Genomic DNA, 22,540 nt, shown 5'->3' on the forward strand with positions numbered 1-22,540 from the left:
CAAGCACAGACTACTTGCTAAGCCGAATTTCTTTCTGGATTGATCTTGATGTGTATGTAATTAAAATCAGATAATGTGTGGCCAGATCTGAATTCCAACCCAGATCTGAAGATATGAAATGCTGCAGATACCTAATTTCTGTTAATTACCCCTCTGGTCATAACAATTAATTTTCACATTTATTTACTTAATGCACCTTTTTTCCTGTAGGTGAGGTAAAGTCGACCCAGGACAGGAGAAGTGCACTCCATTTGTTTCGTCTTGGGGATGCCATGCTCAGGATTGTACGGAGTAAATCCCGCCCATTGCTCCACCTCATGCGCTGCTGGAGCCTGGTGGCACCTCATCTTGTAGAGGTGAGAGAGAGAGAGAAAGAAGAACCTGTGGCACTCAGAGTTACAAGATATTCTACACACGCCTTACTTAGAGAGATTCAGAAAAAGTTTGAACCTTTAAATGACTAAAGCAGAATATCTGCAGTTATACTGGTTAGAATAACATTTTAAGGGTTATTAATCTTCATTAGCTAGAGTCAAGAAGAAATACCCTCCCCTTCTAATGGTGCAGTATTGCACAGGTAGAGATAGGTACATTGTGGGCATTTCATACCTACCTCTCAAGCGTCTGGTAATTGCTACATTTGGAAACATGATTCCAGAGGCAGACCATTGATCTATTTCAAGATGGCAATTCCTATATTCCTGTGGAAACTAGTTGTGCCTAAAATAATTGAAAACTGTTCTGTGTAATGGAGCTGGGTTTCTTGGGTGTGTCATTCACATGAATAAGTATGTGCGCCTGAACTTTGTTTGTTAATGAACATGTGTCATCATGCATTCAGGTTTTTAAGGTGCCCAGGAAGCACATTTCTCAGACGTTTAAGATCTATGTTAAAGAAAATATTTGAAGTCAGGTGTCAAGGCCTGTTAAAGTGTCCATAGTGGTATGTTTTGACTGTACAAGTGGTCTACATTTTCAAAATGACTAGTGATTTTGGATGCCCAACTTGAGATACCTTAAAGGGGCCCAGTTTTCAAAAGGTGCTGAGCACCCATCTTCTGATATCTAAGCCCCTTTAAAATATCTTAATTTGGGCATCCAAAGAGTGAGACTTCCAAAATCACCTGTCGCTTTCAAAATGTTGGGTCAGTATAGTTTTCTGTTGGTGAACTTTGGTATAGGTGAAAGCATAAGGATGAAGCGGCTGGATGGAGTGAAGGGACTGAGCTTAGAGATGCCTGGATAGTCCCCAGTATGGAATAATTTTCTGTCCAGATTCACTCCAGCCCTGATTTTGGAATAGCTCTTGCCAGATGAGCAGTGTACTGTTGACAGCATGCCATTTCTTTTTTAGTGTACTTTATTGCTAGTCATTTTTATTGTGCTATCAGTAGCTAGTTCCAAACAGATACCAGGTCCCTTTCCAGAGAGGCTTTTATTCTGGAGTCTAAGAACATACTAAGTAAAGTACTTATCCATAAATGGCCTTTTAAGAAAACATTATATTTATACATGAGAATGAAGAGAAATTGAATCTCTCACACGTTAGCCATTCAAATGAACAGTAATCTGAAAAAGCCAGGAAGATTATAGACCCATTTTTTAACTTTTGAGTTTAGTGCTTTCTTTGAACTCTCAGTAAATCTTCCTGCGTCTCCAGAATACTAAGCATCTCGGATACTCAGCTCCTTGTTTTCCATTGGACAGTCCCTTTTGTTCTTTCAAGCAGGACCCTCTGGTCACACTGTGCTGGAGCTATTTTTGGAGCATGGCACTATCAAGTTGCTACTTCTGCCTCTCCCAAAACAGTCTAATCAAAAAGCAATTTTTTTTGCTTGGCCAAAATTCTGGTATTTCTTCCTTCATCCCTTCTGTCCCTGTAGGCTGCCTGTCATAAGGAGAGACATGTTTCTCGGAAAGCTGTCTCCTTCATTCATGACATCCTCACCGAGATGCTGACAGACTGGAATGAGCCCCCTCATTTTCACTTCAGTGAGGCACTGTTCCGCCCCTTTGAGCGCATCATGCAGCTGGAGCTGTGTGATGAGGATGTCCAGGACCAGGCAAGTCAACCCTGATGATGGTGTCTATACCCTGTGTGCCATACAAACAGTGAGGGCGATCTCAGGTGTACACCTAGTGGCTAGAGTATCTGCCTACTTTCTTTTAATGGGGTGGTCTCTCTATTCAGAGTTTCAGAAGGGTCCTTTCTCCCTAGCTTTAGCACCAACACAAACTGTGGTAAACAGAGCACAATTATTTTTGTAATAAGCTCCGCTCTGTAAAAGGAGCCCTGACCATTGTCACCCCAGTGCAGTTCAATACAGTGGCTTTTCTACACCGTAGTGTGTTGTTGAGCATTACTATATTTTTTCTGCTCCTTTGTCAGGACTCACCTCAGGTTCAAATTACTTCTTTTACGAGGTAAGGGATTCCGCCTAGTATACACTGTGCATTAGAGCCACATCTTCAAAGAGGGGTCACATCCAATTGTAGTCAAGCAGCACTAGACTTTTGGAATATATGCCTGGTGGTTTAGCTGTTCTCTTTCCTTAACGCAGAAACGTGGTTATTCAACAGAAATCCACCTCCAGCCCTATAGATGTTAATGAAAAGTAACTTTCTCTGGAAAAAAAAACTATAGAAAAATCTACATTTTTCAGTTACTTCTGTAGATGTTTGTATGGTAATTTCTGTTCGTCATTCCTTCCTCCTGTTCTACTGGATGGATTTATGTTTGTAAAGCCCTCTCTGCTTTGCCTACTACAGGTGATCACGTCTATAGGAGAGCTGGTAGAGGTGTGTTCCATTAAGATCCAGTCCGGGTGGAGGCCCTTGTTCAGTGCACTGGAAACAGTACACAGCAATAGCAAGTCAGAGCTTAAGGAGTACCTTGTTGGAGAGTATTCTATGGGTACGAGTTTTCTCTGTTGCTTGTTTGATATGTCTCTGTTTCTTCATACCATTATCTCTAGGACATAATAAATAAGTAAATAAAAATACGACCATAATCTACAATAAGGGTCCAAAACAATACACTGCAAAACTCAGTAGTGTCATGGGTGTGTTGGGTCCTTACTGTGTAGTAGTGCAGTATCTAGAATATTTTTTAGTAAGAAAACAAATGTAAATCTCCGAATACTTTATCCTGTGATTCCTGCCAGACAGTAAGTAGCAGACACGCTCTCTTTCTCACCTCTGTATGTTAACAGAGCCGCTCAGCAGTCTGGCCAAGCCATGTTCTGCTGCTGGAACATTAGATCTATCAGGTTCCTCTGCGGCTGTCCTCCTGGAGGAAAGAAAGATGCTACTTATGGCCGTCCCTTGTCTTTGCACCCAGGCCAGGCAGCCTACATTTTGCTCCCAGTGTGAAACAGGTGCTCCTGTAAGAGGAAGACTGTTAGCACTAGAAGTGTAGGGCAGATGGTGAGCAGGCTTCATTTCACATAATACTAACACATAACCCCTAAAGTCTAATCTGTAACAGTCTTGGTACATCAATCCCAGATCTCTCCTGAACACAGCATGTCAATTTTATGGCGCTTATATGGAGAAATATTAATTATTCTGACTTTTGATCAACTTAACAGGTATTTTAAAATGTTTTAAAGTCAAATATAGGCGTGTATTATGTGCCTGCTGGAATCTAGTCTTTCAGCTCCATTATGTACATTAGGCAGGCTTTAAAAGGCTTATATTCAACTCAGGAAAACAGACCAGTTATGCCTCTGTCAAATAGTGTCAAGATTGTGAATGTGACAGCCACCATGTCAGCCAGCAACACCAAGAATTGAACTAGGGACCTAAACCAGAGCTAAAAGCATGAAGTGCTACAGCCTGCGCTAGAGACAAGTCTCTAGCTGGGGCAGATCTGCTCTAGTAATTATTTTGGGGGAATTTTTTGGCCTGTTATACAGGAGGTCACAAAGGTGCCTTCTGGCCTTGGAATCTGTGAAACTGACTGACTCCTCTGCTGATCAGGCACAGAGGGGAACCTGTAAAACACTCACCAGTGGGTTGTGTGAGTACCCTCAGGTTGCTAGTCCCTTGGGAGCAAGGAGAAAACGAAAGTAGATGCAGCTTCAAAGGCAGTCACAACATCTGTCTGTCAGAAAGTTGCCTAGCGATCACAGGAGAGGTACTGTACACTCATCTGAACTAGGGAACCTCAACTTTATTAAAAAAAAAAAAAAACAAAAAAAAACCCTGCCTTTACCTCCTACTGTTTTCACAGGGAAATGCCAGGCTCCAGTTTTTGATGTTTTTGAAGCATTTCTCAACACAGACAACATCCAGGTCTTTGCCAATGCCGCCACTAGTTACATTATGTGCCTTATGAAGTTTGTCAAAGGACTGGGTAAATATGATTTTTCCTTTTCTTTCATTAAGCGCAACCTTTCTGTGGTGGGGGTGAGAGGGGAAGAAGTGAGGTTTTGTTTATTATAAGGTACAAAATATGCTTGCAGAGAGGTTTAGCAGATGGTAAGCAGGGGTGCTGTATAAAAGACACCAAAATAAAAGGATTATTCAAAAACACTTTTGATGCTGTTGGATTTTAGGGCATGTCACAGCGACAAAGATTCAGCCATTTAATTATTAATTTTTTTTCTCATTTTCACAATGACCTACTATACCCCATATAAATATTACAGAATTCTACAGTACAGTAATAGTCCAGAACTCTTCAGTCATGGTATTGTAATATTTGGGAGTGGGGTTGGATTAGCGCAAAGAACACTATAACATTTTTTTACAAGGGCAGCTTTCCATTCAGTGATCAAAGCCACATTTTTTCCCCAGTCTCCTAGCAGCAGCGTTTGGCACACAAACTGCCAAAACTCTGCTGGACCCTTCAGTAAGAACATGAGTATCACAGGTAATAACAATCTGTCAGCAAGATTAACTTTTCTTTTCTGATAGTGATGGTAGAGTAAGTGGAGAGAAGATAGGGTATGCCAAGTCAAGGTGACCCTGTACTTTAATTGTAGTGCTTGGAGAAATTTCAGAACAAAGGCAAATTCGGATGGGTTGTTCTGCCCTCTTATTCACATTTCCCTGCTTTCTTTGATCATTTAAAAAAAACAATTGTCAGAAATTCTAAGGAAGTATGGAATTGATTCTCCTCCTACTAATGTAAATAGCAAAATGCCAGGGGAAACTGGACGGGGCTGTACTTTTTTCTTTTATTTAACTCTACCTTTAATTCATAAAAATGATACAGTAACTTTGTGCCTGACCCCACCCACTAAAGTCAATGCGAGTTTTACCACTGACTTCAATGGGCACAAGATCTAGCCCTTGAGGAGGGGAAGGGAGTGTAACTTCAATTATTTGCTACTTTATGAAGAAAAAATGGTATGCGAAGAACAAACTGGTAAACGCTGATCCTGGCTGTCTTCAGAAACAGATGTTTCTCTTGATGGTTTAAAAATACGTTTTCCATTTTGTGAGATGCATTTATCAAAGGGAAAAGAAATGGATATTTCTTGTTTGTAAAATTTTAATGGACAAATGGAATTCCTAATCTATATGTCTAATTCTGAATTTTAATGAAATGTCTCATTTATATGTAATATTTACCTACAAGTGGTGTTCTAGTTATCTGGAAATACAGACCATCAACAACTGTTACTAGCGTTTTGCTGATACAGAGGCCTGGTCTATTCTGGGGGGGGTAAGGGGGGCAAATCGATCTAAATTACGCAACTTCAGCTAAGTGAATAATGTAGCTGAAGTCGACGTACTTAGACCTACTCACCACGGTGTCATTGCTGCGGTGAGTTGACTGCTGCCGCTCCCCCGTTGACTCTGCCTGCGCCTTTCATGGTGGTGGAGTACAAGAGTAGACTGGAAAGCGCTCGGGGGTCAATTTATCGTGTCTAGCCTAGACGCAATAAATAGGCCCCCGCTGGATCGATCACTGCCCACCAATCCAGCGGGTAGTATAGACATACCCTCAGTAACCAAGGAAAGGACATTTAAGCATTAGGGGTTTGTTCCAAAGCTTACTGAAATCAACAGCTGTCTCCCCACTGACTTCAGTGAGTTTTGGATAAGGCCCTAGATCTTGCACACCTATAGTACAGTGTTTGAGGAACCAAATTTTTAACAATAAATTATATATAGATCTGTTCGTTTGCTTTAACTATTGGAAAGCATCTGCAGCTAGCAATAGGCACTGAAAAGTTTAAATAAAATTATCTAAAATTCCTTGAACAAAAACCAAATTTCTCCCATTATCTCATTAACAAATCCATCTCCAGAGTAACTGTTAAGTTAGTGAGATACAGTGGTTCAAATTTATCCCTGGCAGCACTCCAGTGACATCAGTGGAGTTACACCAGGTTTGAATTCGTACCTACATGAATCAAAGATTTGTCACCTCCCTCTTAAACATTGTGGTCACGCTTTATATTAAAGGTACATGTATAAATAGTTCATGAATGAGAAATAGATAATATGATGTGTGTAGTATGTGTTATAGATGGTTATGAGCATGTCAGTTGAAGATGTTATAGATGAATATAAACTCTGGTTATAATATAAGTAACCTATTGGATCTATAACCATCAATAATAAAATTAATTATCCATTTATTAAAGCATTTATCAAATATTAACACTTTTTTTTTTTTTTTTTTACAAAGTATTTGTAAATCTACTCTTAATCTAAAGTGTGACCACCATTATTATGTTGTTCGATGGGAGAAGTCTCCACAAACTCTTTGGACTGAGGTCTAAGTCTGCATTTATGGAAAGTGTAGTCAATAGCACATAATAGCCAGATTGAATGAGAAATGTGTGTTGCATAACTTTTAATACTGTGTTTACGTTTCTTTTTTTCCCCATTCTCCTTCACTCTGCCCTTCCACCCCTAGGAGAAGTGGATTGTAAGGAGATTGGTGATTGTGTGTCAGGATCTATGTCTACAGACTTGTGCCTTCCCGCTCTTGATTACCTCAGGAGGTGTTCCCAGGTATGCCGACAGAGGTACAGACCTGAACTAGAAAACCGCTTCTAGGTTTCTTGACTCACAGCAATCATTGGAAATGTTTGCATGCACATAATAGAATATTTTATGTATACAACCTTTGTGGCAAGCTTAGTGGTAATATCCTGCACTGCCGTACAGGAGGTCAAGGGTCAGTTCTTTATTGGAGTTTCTTACTCTCTTGGCCAGCTGAAGGGGGCAAAAATCAGGATATGGTAGACTCAGTCCTGAGGAGAGAGAAATGGATTGTATGCTCTGAATGAGCAAGATATGGTACTAGCAAGATCAAAGGTGCAGCTAGTCTTACTCCAACAACACTGGGACTTTTGGGAGAGAAAAAAAAATAGTGAGAATCCTCAGATCTCTAGAAGTGTGATGGACTCCACCTGCTGAAAGGTCAGCAGCCTGGTTATACTATATAATAATAATATATGTAAAGGCAAAGGCAGAATTCTAAAAAGTCAGAATGCCAGCATATTTCATATGCAGTGTTGCTGTAGACATGCCGGTCCCAGGATATTAGAGAGACAAGGTGGGTGAGGGAATATCTTTTATTGGACCAACTTCTGTTGGTGACAGAGACAAGCTTTCGAGCTATGCAGAGCTCTTTGTCAGGTCTGGGGAAGGCCCTCAGAGTGTCACAGCTAAATACAAGGTCAAACGGATAGTTTAGCATAAGGAGTTAGCACATATTCTAAGGGACCATTCAAGGTAAAGTGGCCCATTAATACCTTGTAGCCATAGGACAAAAAGGAGGGTTAGTGGATTACAGATGGTTGTAATGAGCCATACATCCAGTGTCTTTATTAAGACCATGATTTTTAGTGTCTAGCAAAGTTGTATGTATTTTGTATGAACCCAGTGCTCACAGCATAGGTTTCTGTTCAGGACTGCTTGGACATTTTTTGTCTGCACTTTGATATTTTAATTTATTTGTACCACAGTAACACATGAGGGTCTTAATCATGCATTGGGGCCCCATTGTGCTAGCTGCTGTACAAATACATAACAGAGAGAGCGTCCTTGCCCCAAAGCAATTACAATCCAAGTATAAGATGAAAGGCAACAAGTAGATGCAACAGACAAGAGGGGAATGGGCACAACGAAATAATGAGACCTTACAGGTCAGCAAGATAAGCAGCAGTCGCAGCAAATCATAATTAGTAGTTGTTGTTAATACTCTGTGTGATAGTGTTAAGCATTTGGTGAATGGCAAAATCTGCTACACATCACATTATCCTTTTCCCCCAACCACAGCCACAGAGAAAGGGAACCACCCTACCTGTGTCTCTGATATAAATTTTAATTAATATTACCAAAGAAAAAAGAAGAGTAAAAAATACAATAGGTACATTGCAAATACCTCTATTATATTCAAAAAGAAGCAAAGTACAGGACTCCTCTCTGTTCACAAATTGAAATTTAGGTCCCAATTCTACCATGCTCAAAGCAGTCCTTTACTCTGTAAATAGCCCTACTGAAATCAGAGGGACTGCTTGCAAAGTACCTATTCAATGTGAGTTACGGGGCAGAATCAGGCCCTTACATTATGGTTTGTTTGTTTTTTTTTAAAATACCTTGCTGTCTGTTGGATATCGCAGTCCGAAGATGTTGGAGAACCAGGCCATGGAGGCTGCCTCATAATTTGAGAAACACTATTTAGTTTATAGGGATTGGTATGACACGATACAAATGCAGGGAGTGAAAATGGCACTACACTGATGTAGTTTATTTAGCTCTGGACCACTGGCACCAATCTGCGATTGTGAGGGACCATTTTGAATACCACATTGAATTTTAATCCATTCAGTTCATATGGTTAGCAGCCACTCACTCAAGAACTTCTAAAGTTACTTAGATACCAACGATTTATGGCACAAAAAAATGTGGAATCCCAGTTTTCAAAACATATAAGGCATTAACATTATCTCTGGTGACTGGTGATATAATGCTGCAAAGATCATGTTCATGGCAGTTGGCAAACCAGTATATATTATTTCAGGAGCAATCAACCTTTACTGGACTAGTGATCAGAAAGAAAAAAACAATTTCCAAAATAATCTGCGGATAGGTGGATGGCTAGTAGATAATAATATTTAGTATTTATTCAGTTCTTTACATCTTCAAAGTACTCTGTGTACAACTAATCCTCAGAACGCTCAGGCAGGACCAGTATTATTTGAATTTCACAACTTGGGGAACTGATACAGGTTATTTAAATGACTTGTCCAAGATCAAAGAGCAAATTAGCAGTAGAGGGAGGAGCTCTTGACTCCGACTTGTGTTCAATGCCCTAGACCAGTGGTTCTCAAAGCCGATCTGCTGCTTGTTCAGGGAAAGCCCCTGGCGGGCTAGACCGGTTTGTTTACCTGCTGCGTCCACAGGTTCGGCCGATCGCAGCTCCCACCTGCTGTGGTTCGCCGCTCCAGGCCAATGGGGGCTGTGAGAAGCGGCGCAGGACAAAGGACGTGCTGGCCGCCCTTCCCGCAGCCCCCATTGCCCTGGAGCGGCGAACCACAGCCAGTGGGAGCCGTGATCGGCCGAACCTGCGGATGTGGCAGGTAAACAAACTGATCCGGCCCGCCAGGGGCTTTCTCTGAACAAGCGGCGGACTGGCTTTGAGAACCACTCCCTACATTATGTTGCCACTAGAGGGACCTTATCATGCCACTATCCATCCAAAATATTACTGTCACTCTAATACTTATTTTCCCTGTGTGTGTGGCATGACTGCACTTTCACACTTCCCATGTTACGTTTTTTCTTTGTTTAGTTGCTAGCCAAAATCTACAAAATGCCCTTGAAGCCCATTTTCCTCAGTGGCCGTCTGCCCAACTTGCCCCGAAGAGTGCAGGAGCGATCAGCCAGCAGTGAGGATGGGATTGAGTGTGCCCTTTCTGACTTGGAGGATGACTCTGGTAGGTGAATTTAAAATCATGGCTATTGCATAATTGTGGTTACACACAGAAGTTAATCAGCTCCACGTGTAATTGTGAATTTGGCCAACTGTTGCAAATGTTCAGAAAAAGTGTCCAGAACTATGGTGTTGTCCTGTGTCTGTATTGTTTACATATCCACATATGTTGCAAATTAAGCTCTGTTGTGGTGGTTCCTCTCAGTGGGGAGAACACATGCCCAATTTAGCTAATCCTACCATGCATTCTCAGGAGATTTCACCTCATTTATACTCAGTGATGCACTGCATACATAAGAGATCCACACTCCTCTGAGATGAGAGAATAAAGTAATAACAACGACAGCCTAATAATCCTAACCATTCCATCCACTAAATGGGTATGAAGGGAGAAAGAATGCATAGTAAGGTGGGAGGGGGATAGATGCTCTATAAATGAGAGAAGGGAGTGGAGAAGAGAGAAGAGCAGAGATTCAAATGGGCAATGCCCTGTCACCACCATACATACAAACTGTATTGGGATGGGAAGGGGATAAAGACTAGGAACCCATTATCTAGCTCACAGGAGATTTTTTCCTTGGTCTCCTTGCATTCTGAAACCAACCCCAGCCAATGATCAAACCAGTAAATGCATTATAAGTAGCTTCTAGTATATTTCCCCACACCTTACTCCTAGCTTCTCATTACATGTCCATATTTCTAGGCCTTATCAATGTCTGGATCATTCTGCTGGAAGAATTAACCACTGCCATATCCAACTGTCCCCGCCAGCACCAGCCACCCACCCTGGATTTACTCTTTGAGCTGCTGAGAGATGTTGCCAAAATTCCTGGTAATTTCAACAATTTTATGGAACATTCTGCTACTGAGAAAAATCCTTGTTAAGCTAGCAAGGACCATGAAGATGGTTTGCTTAGCTTCTCTAGAGAGGCGATATTGTCCTTGTGGTGTTCATTAGTAACTTCTTGGCTTGGTTAAAGATCACATTGACTGGCTCTCAAGCGAGCTTCATCAAAAAGATGATAATCTTTGCATAGGGGAGGAAAGGGATAACTGTGGTAGCTGTTGGCATGTGTTAATTTTTTTTTTATTGGTGCTTTTGTCTAGTATACTCAATTCTCCTTGTTCTTGACACATCATGATATGCAACTATTCTTTTCTCCACTCCCTTGAAGGCCAATCTGTGGAGTGATATGATGTCACTATATATGGTACATTCCCTGCACATCTGCTATTTTATCCAGAACAAATATATCCAGCTTTTACCTTGCTCTGTTGTATCTGCTTGAAAAACTTCTCCTGTTTCTTGAAGTGCTGGACTGTTCTCTATATACTATTAGACACTCTTCATGAAATTCTCCTTGGATGTTCATCCAGCATAAAACTGCACTGCTCAGTTTGCATTCCTATAGTCAGAACCAGAACTGTGCATTAGAAACATATGCCTTTACACCACACCATATATGGTTATAAATGTTTTATATTAAAACCACACAAATAATTGACTTGATGAGTAAAAAAACATGTTGTTGGTGTCAAACTCATAGAATTAAGTACTGTCATGCCCCGTATTTATTTTATTAACAGCTGAATATCTTGCCATGCTCTTGATCACTTCTCCCCAGAAAATAGTTGTTCCGTCATCTCCTACATCTTACAATAAATCTACACTAAATTCAAGAAGACAGTTGGATTCTCCATGCACCCTTCAATTAATGGGTGGTAATTTATATACCTTCAACAGACAATCCAAGGTGTATGCACTGCTGCAAACATTACTACTGGCTCTTAGTTAAGACAACACAAATATTTCAGATCTTTTCGAAGTAGCTTTCATTAACATTACTCAATCCATGATCTCAGTCTGGTAAAGGATCGTGGATTTCTTAGTTTGGGCATGTGTTTGAGTGGGTATTTGCAGCCAGAAATTCTTACCATGGTTGTTTTCCTTCCAGGCCCAGGATTTGGCATATATGTGGTTGTACATCTTCTACTCCCCACAATGTCCCTCTGGCTCCATCGTAGTCATGGTGACCATTCTTACTGGGATGCAGCATCTGCTAATTTCAAGCATGCCATTGGCCTTTCCTGTGAACTGGTAGTGGAGCACATTCAAAGTTTCATACATTCAGGTAAGCAGTGTCCCTTCAACATCAGATCTAGTGATTCGCTAACGATGCAGGGTTTTAGTGTGTGACGTGCTTAGAAGATGGACTTGGTTTTGGTTGCTCAAGAACAAGTCAAAATCAGGGAGAATGGGAAAGTCATTTTTACCTTAAAAGAGATAGTTAGTTTCCAAAAATATAAAGTGATAGAGTATTACACTCAAGATCATAATAGACAGGAATAGGAGCTAACACAGTACTTTCCCCAGTATCAATGGGAATATTTTACATTCCCATATACTTGCTTGAAGAGAACAGCTCTCCTCTTAATTTGCTATGTTTTGACACCTATAAAACAGCCATTAGTGGTAAAGAGAATCGAGTTTGTAAAACATCCAGATATCAAGGAGGAGGACTGCTGTTTGTCTAGATTATATTGTGAAGGTGGGAATGCTAAAAGCAACTTTCTTTTCCCCATAGACATTGGCTACGAGAATATGATTAATACAATGCTAAAAGATCTCTTCAAGTTGTTGGTAGCCTGTGTGGCGGAGCCTACAGAAACAATCTCCAGAGTTGGCTGCTCATGTATCAGGTAATATAGAAGAGCCTCTTTCCCCCATCAGCATATTAAAAAGAGGAAGTGATGCAAAGACTCCTGACTAGAGAAGTCTTGGCCAAACATACAGATTGATCATTTTGGCCAGTACCTCCATAGTAATCTATAACCTGTCTCTTGTTCTTTAAAAGCAAAATCTAGAGTTAGAAAAAGCTTCCAAGGGCTGAAATCAAATTTCCATCAATTAGCCAGACTCTGTTTGCTTGTTATCCAACCAAATTCCCAGTCATGAAAGGGAAGGTAGGAATGTATGGGAATGCCCATGGCCCATCTGTATTGACTTGATGCTGTCAGAGCAGAGGAGAAAGTCCACAATTTTGGGAAATGATGTAAATAAACATGCATGTTCTTCCCATGAAAATGTCTGCTCTACACTAATATCTACATCACTAGTCAATATACAGCCTCTAGAAAAAATAATCACACTGCTGTTGGGTGGGATTCACAGGTCTCCTGAGGTAAGTATCCCCATCACATTGTGCAAATTATTATTGCTGTCAAACCTAAAATATGGTGCACAGCACTGAACAGACAAAGATGCAGCCCCTGCACTGGAAAGCTTGCAACCTATATTGATAACAGGCACTCAAATAGCAGCCAGGAAAGGAATACAATGTCTAGACAATGGTCAGGTGATTGGCACACATCTTACTAGTTTGATGTTTGTGAAGCAGCTGTCTAGATTTTGCTCTATCCAGTAGCCCAATTTCTATCTTCTTCCTTTATGAGTCAGAAAAAGTTTTGTAGGGCTTGCAGGCTTGATAGCTTCTAGTGTCCTTACTTGCAGGTATGTCCTGGTGACAGCAGGGCCTGTTTTTACTGAAGAGATGTGGAGGCTTGCATGCTGTGCATTACAGGACGCGTTCTCTGCAACTCTTGAGCCAGTAAAGGTAAAACTAATGTCCCAACCAGCCTCAATTCACTGATATTTGCTAGATAAATAGATTCCCTTTTCTGAGAAACTTTTGTATCTAATTTCACCCAAGTCACAATAAAGACTGTTTGCCTGAAAATCAAAAACATCAGAAAAGTAATTTCAGATCTATTATCATATATTTTAGTTATTGTTATGTTAGTTTAATTTTAGTGAAAGGTCTCAGATTAATAACCCTGGAAACAGAAGTGTTCTATTTTTTCCAAAGAACGTGTACATCATGGGCAGTGGCATGGTGCCATGCTTCCTAAGATAGTGCTCTAGTATTAAACCAAAGAGCAGGTTGGGAAGTGACCAGGCTTCTTCATGCTGCCCTGCCAATATGAAATCAGCGGGATTAAACAGGTGCAAGTGAGAGCAGATGTTATCTGCATGACTTGTCTTTGTATCCAGTTCTTCAGCTGGATTTACAAAAGCAATGGGAAAACAAATGATTGCCTGAGTGATGCCTTTGCTACAAACTGAGTCCAGACTAAAACACTTGCCTCTTTTGACTCAGTCTGTGGTTGTAACCAAAAACCCTGGTAAGTCATCACAGTCCAAGCTGCTTAAAAGGGAATCACAGTGCATTTGTTCAAATAAAATATCTGGGGAAATGCCAGGGCAATTATGGGAGATCGCTCAGAATCTGGTAATGCACATGTGCTCATGAGGCTAGAGGACTCTACAACTACTTGATTGATCTTACACACAGTGAAAGACTGACGTTGTGTCTCTGTAGAACCTATTGGGCTATTTCCACAGTGGTTCTGAAAGCTTTAGTGGCGATGCCTGTGAAGTGAAGGTGGCGGCCCCATCTCTCTCTCCCAGTGCTGAAGCTGAGTACTGGAGAATCCGAGCCATGGCACAACAGGTAATGATCTCATTACAAAGGAAGTCAGAGAACAAACTATATACCAAGAGTTAAAGCAACAGGCAGGCTGGGAATTTTCTTTCCAAAAACTCCTGGAAAGGGAAAATTGTACTGTGGTGGGAGTCTTTGCTCAGTACCTTTGTTACAGGAGGTCTGGGGAAGTGTTTCCCTCCGACTATGTGTCGTCTCCCCGTGGAGGGCAATAGGCTTGTGAAGCTCCATATTAAAATAGCATCTTGCTGGAGTTTACTTTACCTTTCCTTTTCTTGTCACTTAAGGCAGCACCACATCAACTACTTCCCCAAGCAGCCCTTTGTGCAAATCCAGGTAAAAGTCCCATTAGACTTAGGAATAATTATTTTCCCGAAAGAAGTAGTGAATGTCTGTCAGTTTGGTTGCATTAAAAATAAATTGGACAAGCCAGGGATTGATTAGATGAATCAACAGGTCACTTCTGTCAATTTCTGTGTGTAATTGATTGTACCTCCTGCTTCTTGGAATGCCCAGTACACCGGTAAGATGCAGACCTGGAACTGATGGGCAATAACAAAAAGGCAACCCAGTGGGTCACAGAGACTGGTGGGTGGCATTGGCAGTGTTTGTTTTATAATTTTTTAACACCTGAAGTTCAGAGAATGCCAACTCCCATAACCCCTATCTGGTTGCACGTGTGCATACACAGTGTCTCTTCAGTGACATCTCCTGAGATAAATTCTGCTCAGTTGTGTTTTAGCACAACTATCCAGTTACAGTACAAAGCATGACAAGCCACAAGAGTGGAGATTTGGTTGACTTCCCATAGGAAGTCAATGGGAGTTGAGTGCCTTTGAAAATAATACCTCTCGGAATGCATAGCCTGCACAGGTGGGACACCTTAGCCATGCAAAGGGGCCGTTCTGTTCTTATATGTATTACCTTTTCAAATGGTGCAGGTGTTGAGCTGCTTGTTGTGCATAATGTGTGGATTTTTTAGGTTTTCATGTTAGACACCCAGTGCTCACCAAAGACCCCCAACAACAAGGAGGGATTTGAACATGCTCAATCCTGTGTGCTGATCATTGAACTGCCTGCTGACAAGAAACACAATGGGCACACCCAGAAAAGGTGAGAACCATTCCAAAAGGCCTTCATAGGGCTAAGCAGGAGGCAAAGAATGTTTTTAGCCAGGTAGTGAGGTGAAAGCACAAGAGCAAATCTGTCCTCCAGTTTTGCTAAAAATATGAATGATCAATGACTAGAATGGAACTTAGGGAAATAAAACAACCATTATCAGCACACAGGAGAGACCCATTTGTGAGGAAGTATTGATTGTGCAACCTTCCCACTGGTGAGCACACTCATATGAGTAGTCCCATTGAAGTAAATAAGGTTACATGGGTGAGTGCTCACCTATGTCAGGGATCCACAATCAGTTCAATAGCTTCACATGGTGTGTGAAAACTAGATGGGGGAAAAAGAACTAGGAAATCATTTGTAAGGAACTGTGTGTATGTGAGTGAAGGATGGAGTTGGACTCAGTAACCTACAGTGCTAGTTCTTTTCCATCTCCAATATCCAGGGCTCATTCTGTTTCCTTTGGTGCTGTTCTCTGGATTTTTCATCAGCCAAAAGCGGAACAGTTTTTTCAAAAATTTGCAGGCACCAGGGAGACAAATGGAAAAATGGTTATGCTGTTTTGTAAATGACCATAGTATGTAGAAATTAGAACCAGAATTATTAATTTGTACTCCACAAATATGTCAGTAAAATTTTCCATTTTTTTTTAACCATAACACCAAAATTATGCAGAGGGAACTTTTGCTTGTTCCAGCTAAAGGACTGCTTAATAACAAAAAAGAAATGTAGGACAGTGGGTGTGTGGAGCAAACCCTAGGTTAACAAAAGCATTGTCCAAAACTACCAGGGTCGAGCTCAATACACTGAGCTGAGGAATTTTGTTTTTGTAGATAAAACTCTTCAAGTATTAAGTCATCCCATCACAGATCTTTCAGCATGCGATTGCCTAGCACTTCACATTCTGAGTTCATCACATAACATTAAGGTTGATACTTTTTGGCACTGCTGAACACTAACATCAACTCCAATAGCACAAATGGGAGACAGAGTCAGAATTGTGAATCCAGGACCTGCGTTTATATTGTTGGAAATGTATTGCCAACAATGAAACCTTTGGGGATGAAATGTATGTGATAAATGGCCTGCAAGCAGGCGTTGTGGCAAGTCCCCCTTTGCTCCTCCTTATTCAGAGCTGTAGTCTTGTTGACTGTGAGGGGCAGATCTTGATGGTCCTTCCTTGGCTGAGGAGAAAAGGACAATGCAAGAACCCTCATTTTCTTTGCAGAGGTGTGCAAAAGTCTCCCACAGCTGCAATCGCTATGCTACCTCCTCTTGAGGGTGCACAGGGACTGCTTTCTCCTGCTTCCCCTCAAGGAACAGGACTCCAAAAAGGGGTCAGGGAGGGTTGGGATCATGACCTTAACCCTTTCCTTGCCTGGGGGGGAATAACCAGCTCCATTCTAAAGAATGGGACAGATTGTGCAACATTCTTTTTACCTACTCAGTGTGCATAGAGAGGTCCCAGTGGAGATTGTAGCACTGCCCAGGGCAGTGGCATAAGTGTTTAATCTATACTCAAGCATTTGTAAGGGAACACAGGCCTTTTGAAAGGATCACTGTACTGACACCTAGTACTCTGAACCATTCCAGCATCATTAGACTTATGTAGTGTCTAAACAATAACCAGGAGTTTGGTTTTGTTTTCATAAGTGGGTTTCCACTATTTAGCCTATCTTCACCAGAATAAGGCTCAACCTTGACTGTGCCATTATTTTCCTTATTATTATTTTCTACAACAATGCATGTGGTGCCAATCTTGCATGCTAAAAATTGTAACCATTCTGAAGCTTTGTTTTAACCTCCTGGGATTTCTCTTTTCCCATTTGATTTTTTTGTTTCATTAATGCTACATTGTTCCACAGGAAGCTGGGGTAAGGGAGCATTTTTTTTTCCCCCTACAATATAGTTTCATAATTTGCAATCGCAAACAAAAGATAAAATAATGTTATGCTTAAATGGGATTGGTGTCATGTGCTCTCATTTATGTGTATGTGCCAGCACCTTAATTTGGTGTTTTACATAGGAAACGACATCCTGGCCAAGCAGTACTGCAAACAAATATCCTATTAAGCTGTAAGGCCCAGATTTTTAAAGCTGTTTAGGCATTGCGGTGCTCAGCATTGCAAAGCCTAACTGATTTATGATCCTAAATCTAATTTTCAAAAGGAATTTAGACGCATCAAAGTCCAATTGCCTTTGAATGTCAATGGGATTTTGGCTCCTAAGTGCCTAAATCCCTTTTGAAAATTAGATTTAGGCTCCTAAATCAGTTTAGGTGTTTAAAAATCTGGGCCTAAGGCTATTAAAGGTTGTGTGGATTTCCCTAATTCTGTTCCTGGGTCTGGCATGATTAGTCCCTTCAAGATAATGGAAGTACAGTAACTCTTCACTTAGTCGTCCTGGTTAAGATTGTTCCGTTATTAGGTTGCTGATCTATTAGAGAACATACTCGTTTAAAGTCGCGCAACGTTCCGTTATAAAGTTATTTGGCTCGCCCTGCTCCACCCACCAGCCCGGGCACTCCTGCTGGGGAGTGGGGTCGGAGCGCGGGGATTTGCCCCATTCCGCCTGCCCGGCACCCCTGCCGAGGAGCAGGGTCGGAGCACAGGGGCTTGCCCCGCTCCACCTGCCTGGCATTTCAGCTTGGGGAGTGGGTAAGCCCCCAACCCTGCTCCTCGGCAGGAGTGCCGGACGGGCGGAGTGGGGCAAGCCCCCACACCCCAACCCCACTACACCCTGCCTCAACCAAGCTTCACAGTCATCATTGGTGAGTACAGTATTAGTTTATTTAAAACTTATACTGTATATGTATATAATGTCTTTTGTCTGGTGGAAAAAATTTCCCTGGAACCTAACCCCCCACGTTTACATTAATGTTTATGGGGAAATTGGATTCGCTTAACATCATTTCACTTAAAGTAGCATTTTTCAGGAACATAACTACAACGTTAAGCGAGGAGTTACTGTACTCATTTGCTTAAAGCTATGCACATGCTTAAGTACCTTGTTGAATCAGAGCATCTGTCAGTAATGTTTGTAAAGCAGAAGACTAACTGCTAGAAAAGAGTTCCTGTATAATCATCAGGATTTTGTCATCATCACAATCATCATGTAATATGAGACCATTCCAGATTTCACAGAGGTGTTTGAGTCACCTGCACTGACCACAGGTGTCACCACAAATGCACATGCATGGATAGATTTGCCATGACAGCACTGATTCTGCATTGTCTGACCTGTGACCGCTGCACATGCATGCACACAGGAACTGCATCACATCATCAGAGCTAGCTCCTCTATCAGAGTAACACGTATTTGCACATCCAGCAGCATGCTGCGCAAGCTCTGTGATACTAGCACTCAGTTTCTCCTATCATGACAGGCAATGCTATCCAGGTATGTTTACCACAGCATCAGTTCCAATTCTGACATCATAACAATTCTGACTGTATGCAAAGACTAAAGAGATTAAGAAAATTATCATAAATGAAGATACTAGTGATTTGTAGGATTAAAAAACAGTGCCTTAAAAATTATCCTAGCCTTTCTTCCTAGCCTGGTCTATGCTGTAGGATTCTAAACATTACTCACTGGTGAATTATCTGCAAAATTTGATCATGTCAACAAGATGACATTTTAGCATTCCTGGGCTTAATGTACAGATCATTAATTCAGTGATGTGGTCGCAGGATGTTCCTGATCTCATTGAGAGGAGCAGGGATATATACACTCAAGTCTGGGAATAATACCCACTAGGAGTGGTATTATCATTTCCATCTCATATTAGGTGTATAGAGGTTGAGGAACCTGTTCTTAACACATTCAATTTGGATTAAATTAGATTGTCTTTCCAACAACCATGTAATATGCTTTAGAACAAGAGCCTATGCATTCTCCACCATATTCCTTATGCTTGTGTCCTGAAGTTCTGGGAAGAGGTTGTTGGCCTTACTAGAGGAGAAATGGAAACCAGGAATTAGTCTTCAGAAGCATGTCAGTTTGTGTCTAAATCAGCCATAGCAAAGTTGAGCTTTGATTAAATTGTTATATAGAGGAGTGACAGGGTTGTTACCACTAGAGAGAGTCAAAGTGCAGTAAAAAGAGAAGAAAATACAAGGACATAAGCGAAGCAAAATCGGGAGTCGCCGACATTGTAGTCTACAGTCTTCCTGTTATAGTAGTGTACGATGTTTGGAGTAAGCTTAGTTACTGATACTGAAAAAGAAAACATTTAATCCTGCAGTTGATATCACATGTGCCAAAAGGCTACAGAAGTAGCAAAAGCATAGTACACTATTGAAATACCTATTGCAATTTTGAATGAAGGCAGCATAGGGCCTGATCCAGAAAACTTTTGCTCCGTATCCTTACCCAAACATATGTAATAAATGGGACTACAAGGTGTGAGTAATGACTGCTAAAGCAAATAAGGATTTGCAGGATTGGATCTTTAGTTTGTAGCTTTCATAAGTCATTCTAAAATACAGTATATGCCTATAACTCATAGTGAAATAACTTGTGAATTATGAACTGTTAATTTATATTTTTTTTCCCTTTTTTTGTGGCATCAAGTATCCCTTTCAGGACAATAGTGGTGAGTCTGTTGTCTCATCAAGTGCTTCTCCAGAATTTATATGATATCTTGCTAGAAGAGTTTGTGAAGGGCCCCTCTCACGTGGAAGAGAAGACAGTACAAGTGCCAGAAACCAAACTGGCTGGTTTCCTCAGGTACATTTCCATGCAGAATTTGGCTGTCATCTTTGACTTACTGCTGGATTCTTATCGGACAGCCAGAGAGTTTGACACCAGGCCTGGGTTGAAGTGCTTGCTGAAAAAAGTGTCTGGCATTAGTGGAGCTGCCAACTTGTACCGCCAGTCGGCAATGAGCTTCAACATTTACTTCCATGCCTTGGTCTGTGCTGTACTGACAAACCAGGAGAACATCACCGCAGAGCAGGTGAAGAAGATCCTATTTGAGGATGATGAAAGAAGCACAGACTCCTCCCAGCAGTGCTCTTCAGAAGATGAAGACATTTTTGAAGAAACTGCCCAAGTCAGTCCCCCAAGGGGGAAGGAGAAGAGACAGTGGAGGGCTAGAATACCATCTTTGAGTGTTCAGCCAGTGAGCAATGCAGACTGGGCTTGGTTAATCAAAAGGCTTCACAAGCTATGCATGGAACTTTGTAACAACTATATCCAAATGCATCTGGATTTAGAAAATAATGTGGAGGAACCTCCAGTTTTCAAAGGCGACCCTTTTTTCATCCTACCATCCTTTCAATCTGAAACCTCCACCCCATCAACCGGAGGGCAGTCTGGAAAAGATACACCCTCAGAAGATGACAGAAGTCAAAGTAGGGATCACTTGACAGACAATCTAACTCCCAAGGGAGGGAGTGGAGAAATGCTGCTTCTACCACCATTGAGCCCTAAAATGGAGAAAAAGGACCAAGCCAGGAAAAAAGAATGGTGGGAGAGCGCTAGCAACAAAATCTACACCATAGCCACTGATAAAACTATCTCCAAACTCATGACTGAGTATAAGAAAAGGAAGCAGCAACAAAACTTGATCTCTTTCACCAAAGATGTCAAAGTGGAAAAGAAGGGAGAGTTGTTGGGCTCAAGAGGGCAGGATTCACCACTCCCCCAGCGACCGCAACATCTGGTGGATCAGGGCCAAATGAGGCATTCCTTCAGTGCCGGCCCAGAGATCTTGAGGCAAGAGAAGAGGCCGCGCTCAGGATCTACAGTCAGCTCCCTGAATATATCTGTGCGAGATGCAGAGGCACAAATACAGGTAGGACAATTGGTAGACTATGGTAGGGTAATGCCAAAAGGGGTAGAAAAGATTAAACCAAAATGTCTGGCATCAGAGATCTACAGAGTATCCCCACAAGCTGGTATTGATGTAACCTTACATCATGATCAAATCAGAGAAAGAGTATTCTGTGGAAGAATCATCAGAGACTTCAGGGAAATTGGAATGGGAGCTACTGGGTAAAATTTTTAAAAGCACCTAAGTGACTTTGGAGCCCATGTCCCATTTTCAAAAATAATTTTGCTAATTAGTAGCCTAATTGACTTAGGCTGCTAATTGCTTGTCTGTTTTGAAAATAGGACTTAGGCATCTAAACCACTGAAGATATGTCTAAATTCCAGCTGGGAGGTGATTCCCAGCACAGGTAGACACATTTGCACCAGCTCATCTCGAGCTAATGCGCTAGAGCTAGCAGTGTCTACCTGGGCTGGGACTCTCACCTCCCAGCTGCAGTACAGACATACTCTTAGGTGCTTTTGGAAATGTTACTAATTGTCTCGGATGTCTTGTGATTAAGGCCTTACTTAATTTGCGATATTGTGGAAATTGCAGATCCTGCAATGTTAACTTCCACTACAATTTTGATTTTAATTAGCTTTCTTTGTGCAGTCCACAATTTTGCATACATTTTGAGGTTTGCCGCACACTTTTCCTCAATAGTACAGTCAAACTCCATTTATCTGAGTTGGTAGCAGCTGGGGCTCGAGCTGTCAGTCCCATGCAAAGCAGGACTCATTGTCAGCCCTAGGCATTAATGACTGTAATACAGTTATAGCAAAATATCTAGTTATCAAAAAAAATTAGTAGGCATAACACAATACTTGAGTGTTGTTGTTCCAGCAATTTTTTCTTACACAAATAGGTCTTCTCTGGCTTCTCCAAATTACCACAATTAATAAAGGTCCATTATTCCTTTTCTGCAATTTTTCCATGTCTTGTCCACAATCAGCCGGCAATTCAAGTAGGGCCTTACTTATGATGCTCTTGTAATAGAACTGCTTCTTCTGTCAATTCCAGAGCAGAAATATTGAACTGATTACTATTTTTATCTCTGGATAAGAGACGACACACTACAGGCACCAAACCTTGGATTTGTGCTCATTTTGTGGTAGGATAGTATGTGAAAAAACACTACAGTGTTGATGTGCTCACTGTTAAGCCAAAAAAAAAACCAAAACCTTGGCTATATTG

At 41.3% G+C, this 22,540-nt stretch overlaps 1 protein-coding gene across 11 annotated transcripts in view; it reads left to right on the top strand.

Moving 5' to 3' along the window:
• Positions 1-22,540, top strand: part of ARFGEF3 (ARFGEF family member 3) — a 128,347-nt gene that overhangs the window by 95,912 nt on the left and 9,895 nt on the right. For 9 of the 11 annotated variants that reach the window (XM_043511065.1, XM_038395665.2, XM_043511068.1 and 6 more), the window contains 13 exons: positions 211-356; positions 1,884-2,063; positions 2,770-2,914; positions 4,235-4,357; positions 6,878-6,975; positions 9,764-9,908; positions 10,608-10,736; positions 11,860-12,036; positions 12,490-12,604; positions 13,416-13,518; positions 14,284-14,415; positions 15,389-15,519; positions 20,104-21,328. In XM_043511065.1, coding sequence (XP_043367000.1) covers positions 211-356; positions 1,884-2,063; positions 2,770-2,914; positions 4,235-4,357; positions 6,878-6,975; positions 9,764-9,908; positions 10,608-10,736; positions 11,860-12,036; positions 12,490-12,604; positions 13,416-13,518; positions 14,284-14,415; positions 15,389-15,519; positions 20,104-21,328 — 2,849 coding nt within the window. Of the gene's footprint in view, positions 1-210; positions 357-1,883; positions 2,064-2,769; positions 2,915-4,234; positions 4,358-6,877; positions 6,976-9,763; positions 9,909-10,607; positions 10,737-11,859; positions 12,037-12,489; positions 12,605-13,415; positions 13,519-14,283; positions 14,416-15,388; positions 15,520-17,393; positions 17,403-20,103; positions 21,329-22,540 lie in introns of all 11 variants that reach the window. The other 2 variants (XM_043511067.1, XM_043511069.1) reach the window with 1 other exon arrangement.

Source organism: Dermochelys coriacea, chromosome 3, assembly GCF_009764565.3.
Source record: "Dermochelys coriacea isolate rDerCor1 chromosome 3, rDerCor1.pri.v4, whole genome shotgun sequence".
NCBI lineage: Eukaryota > Metazoa > Chordata > Testudines > Dermochelyidae > Dermochelys > Dermochelys coriacea.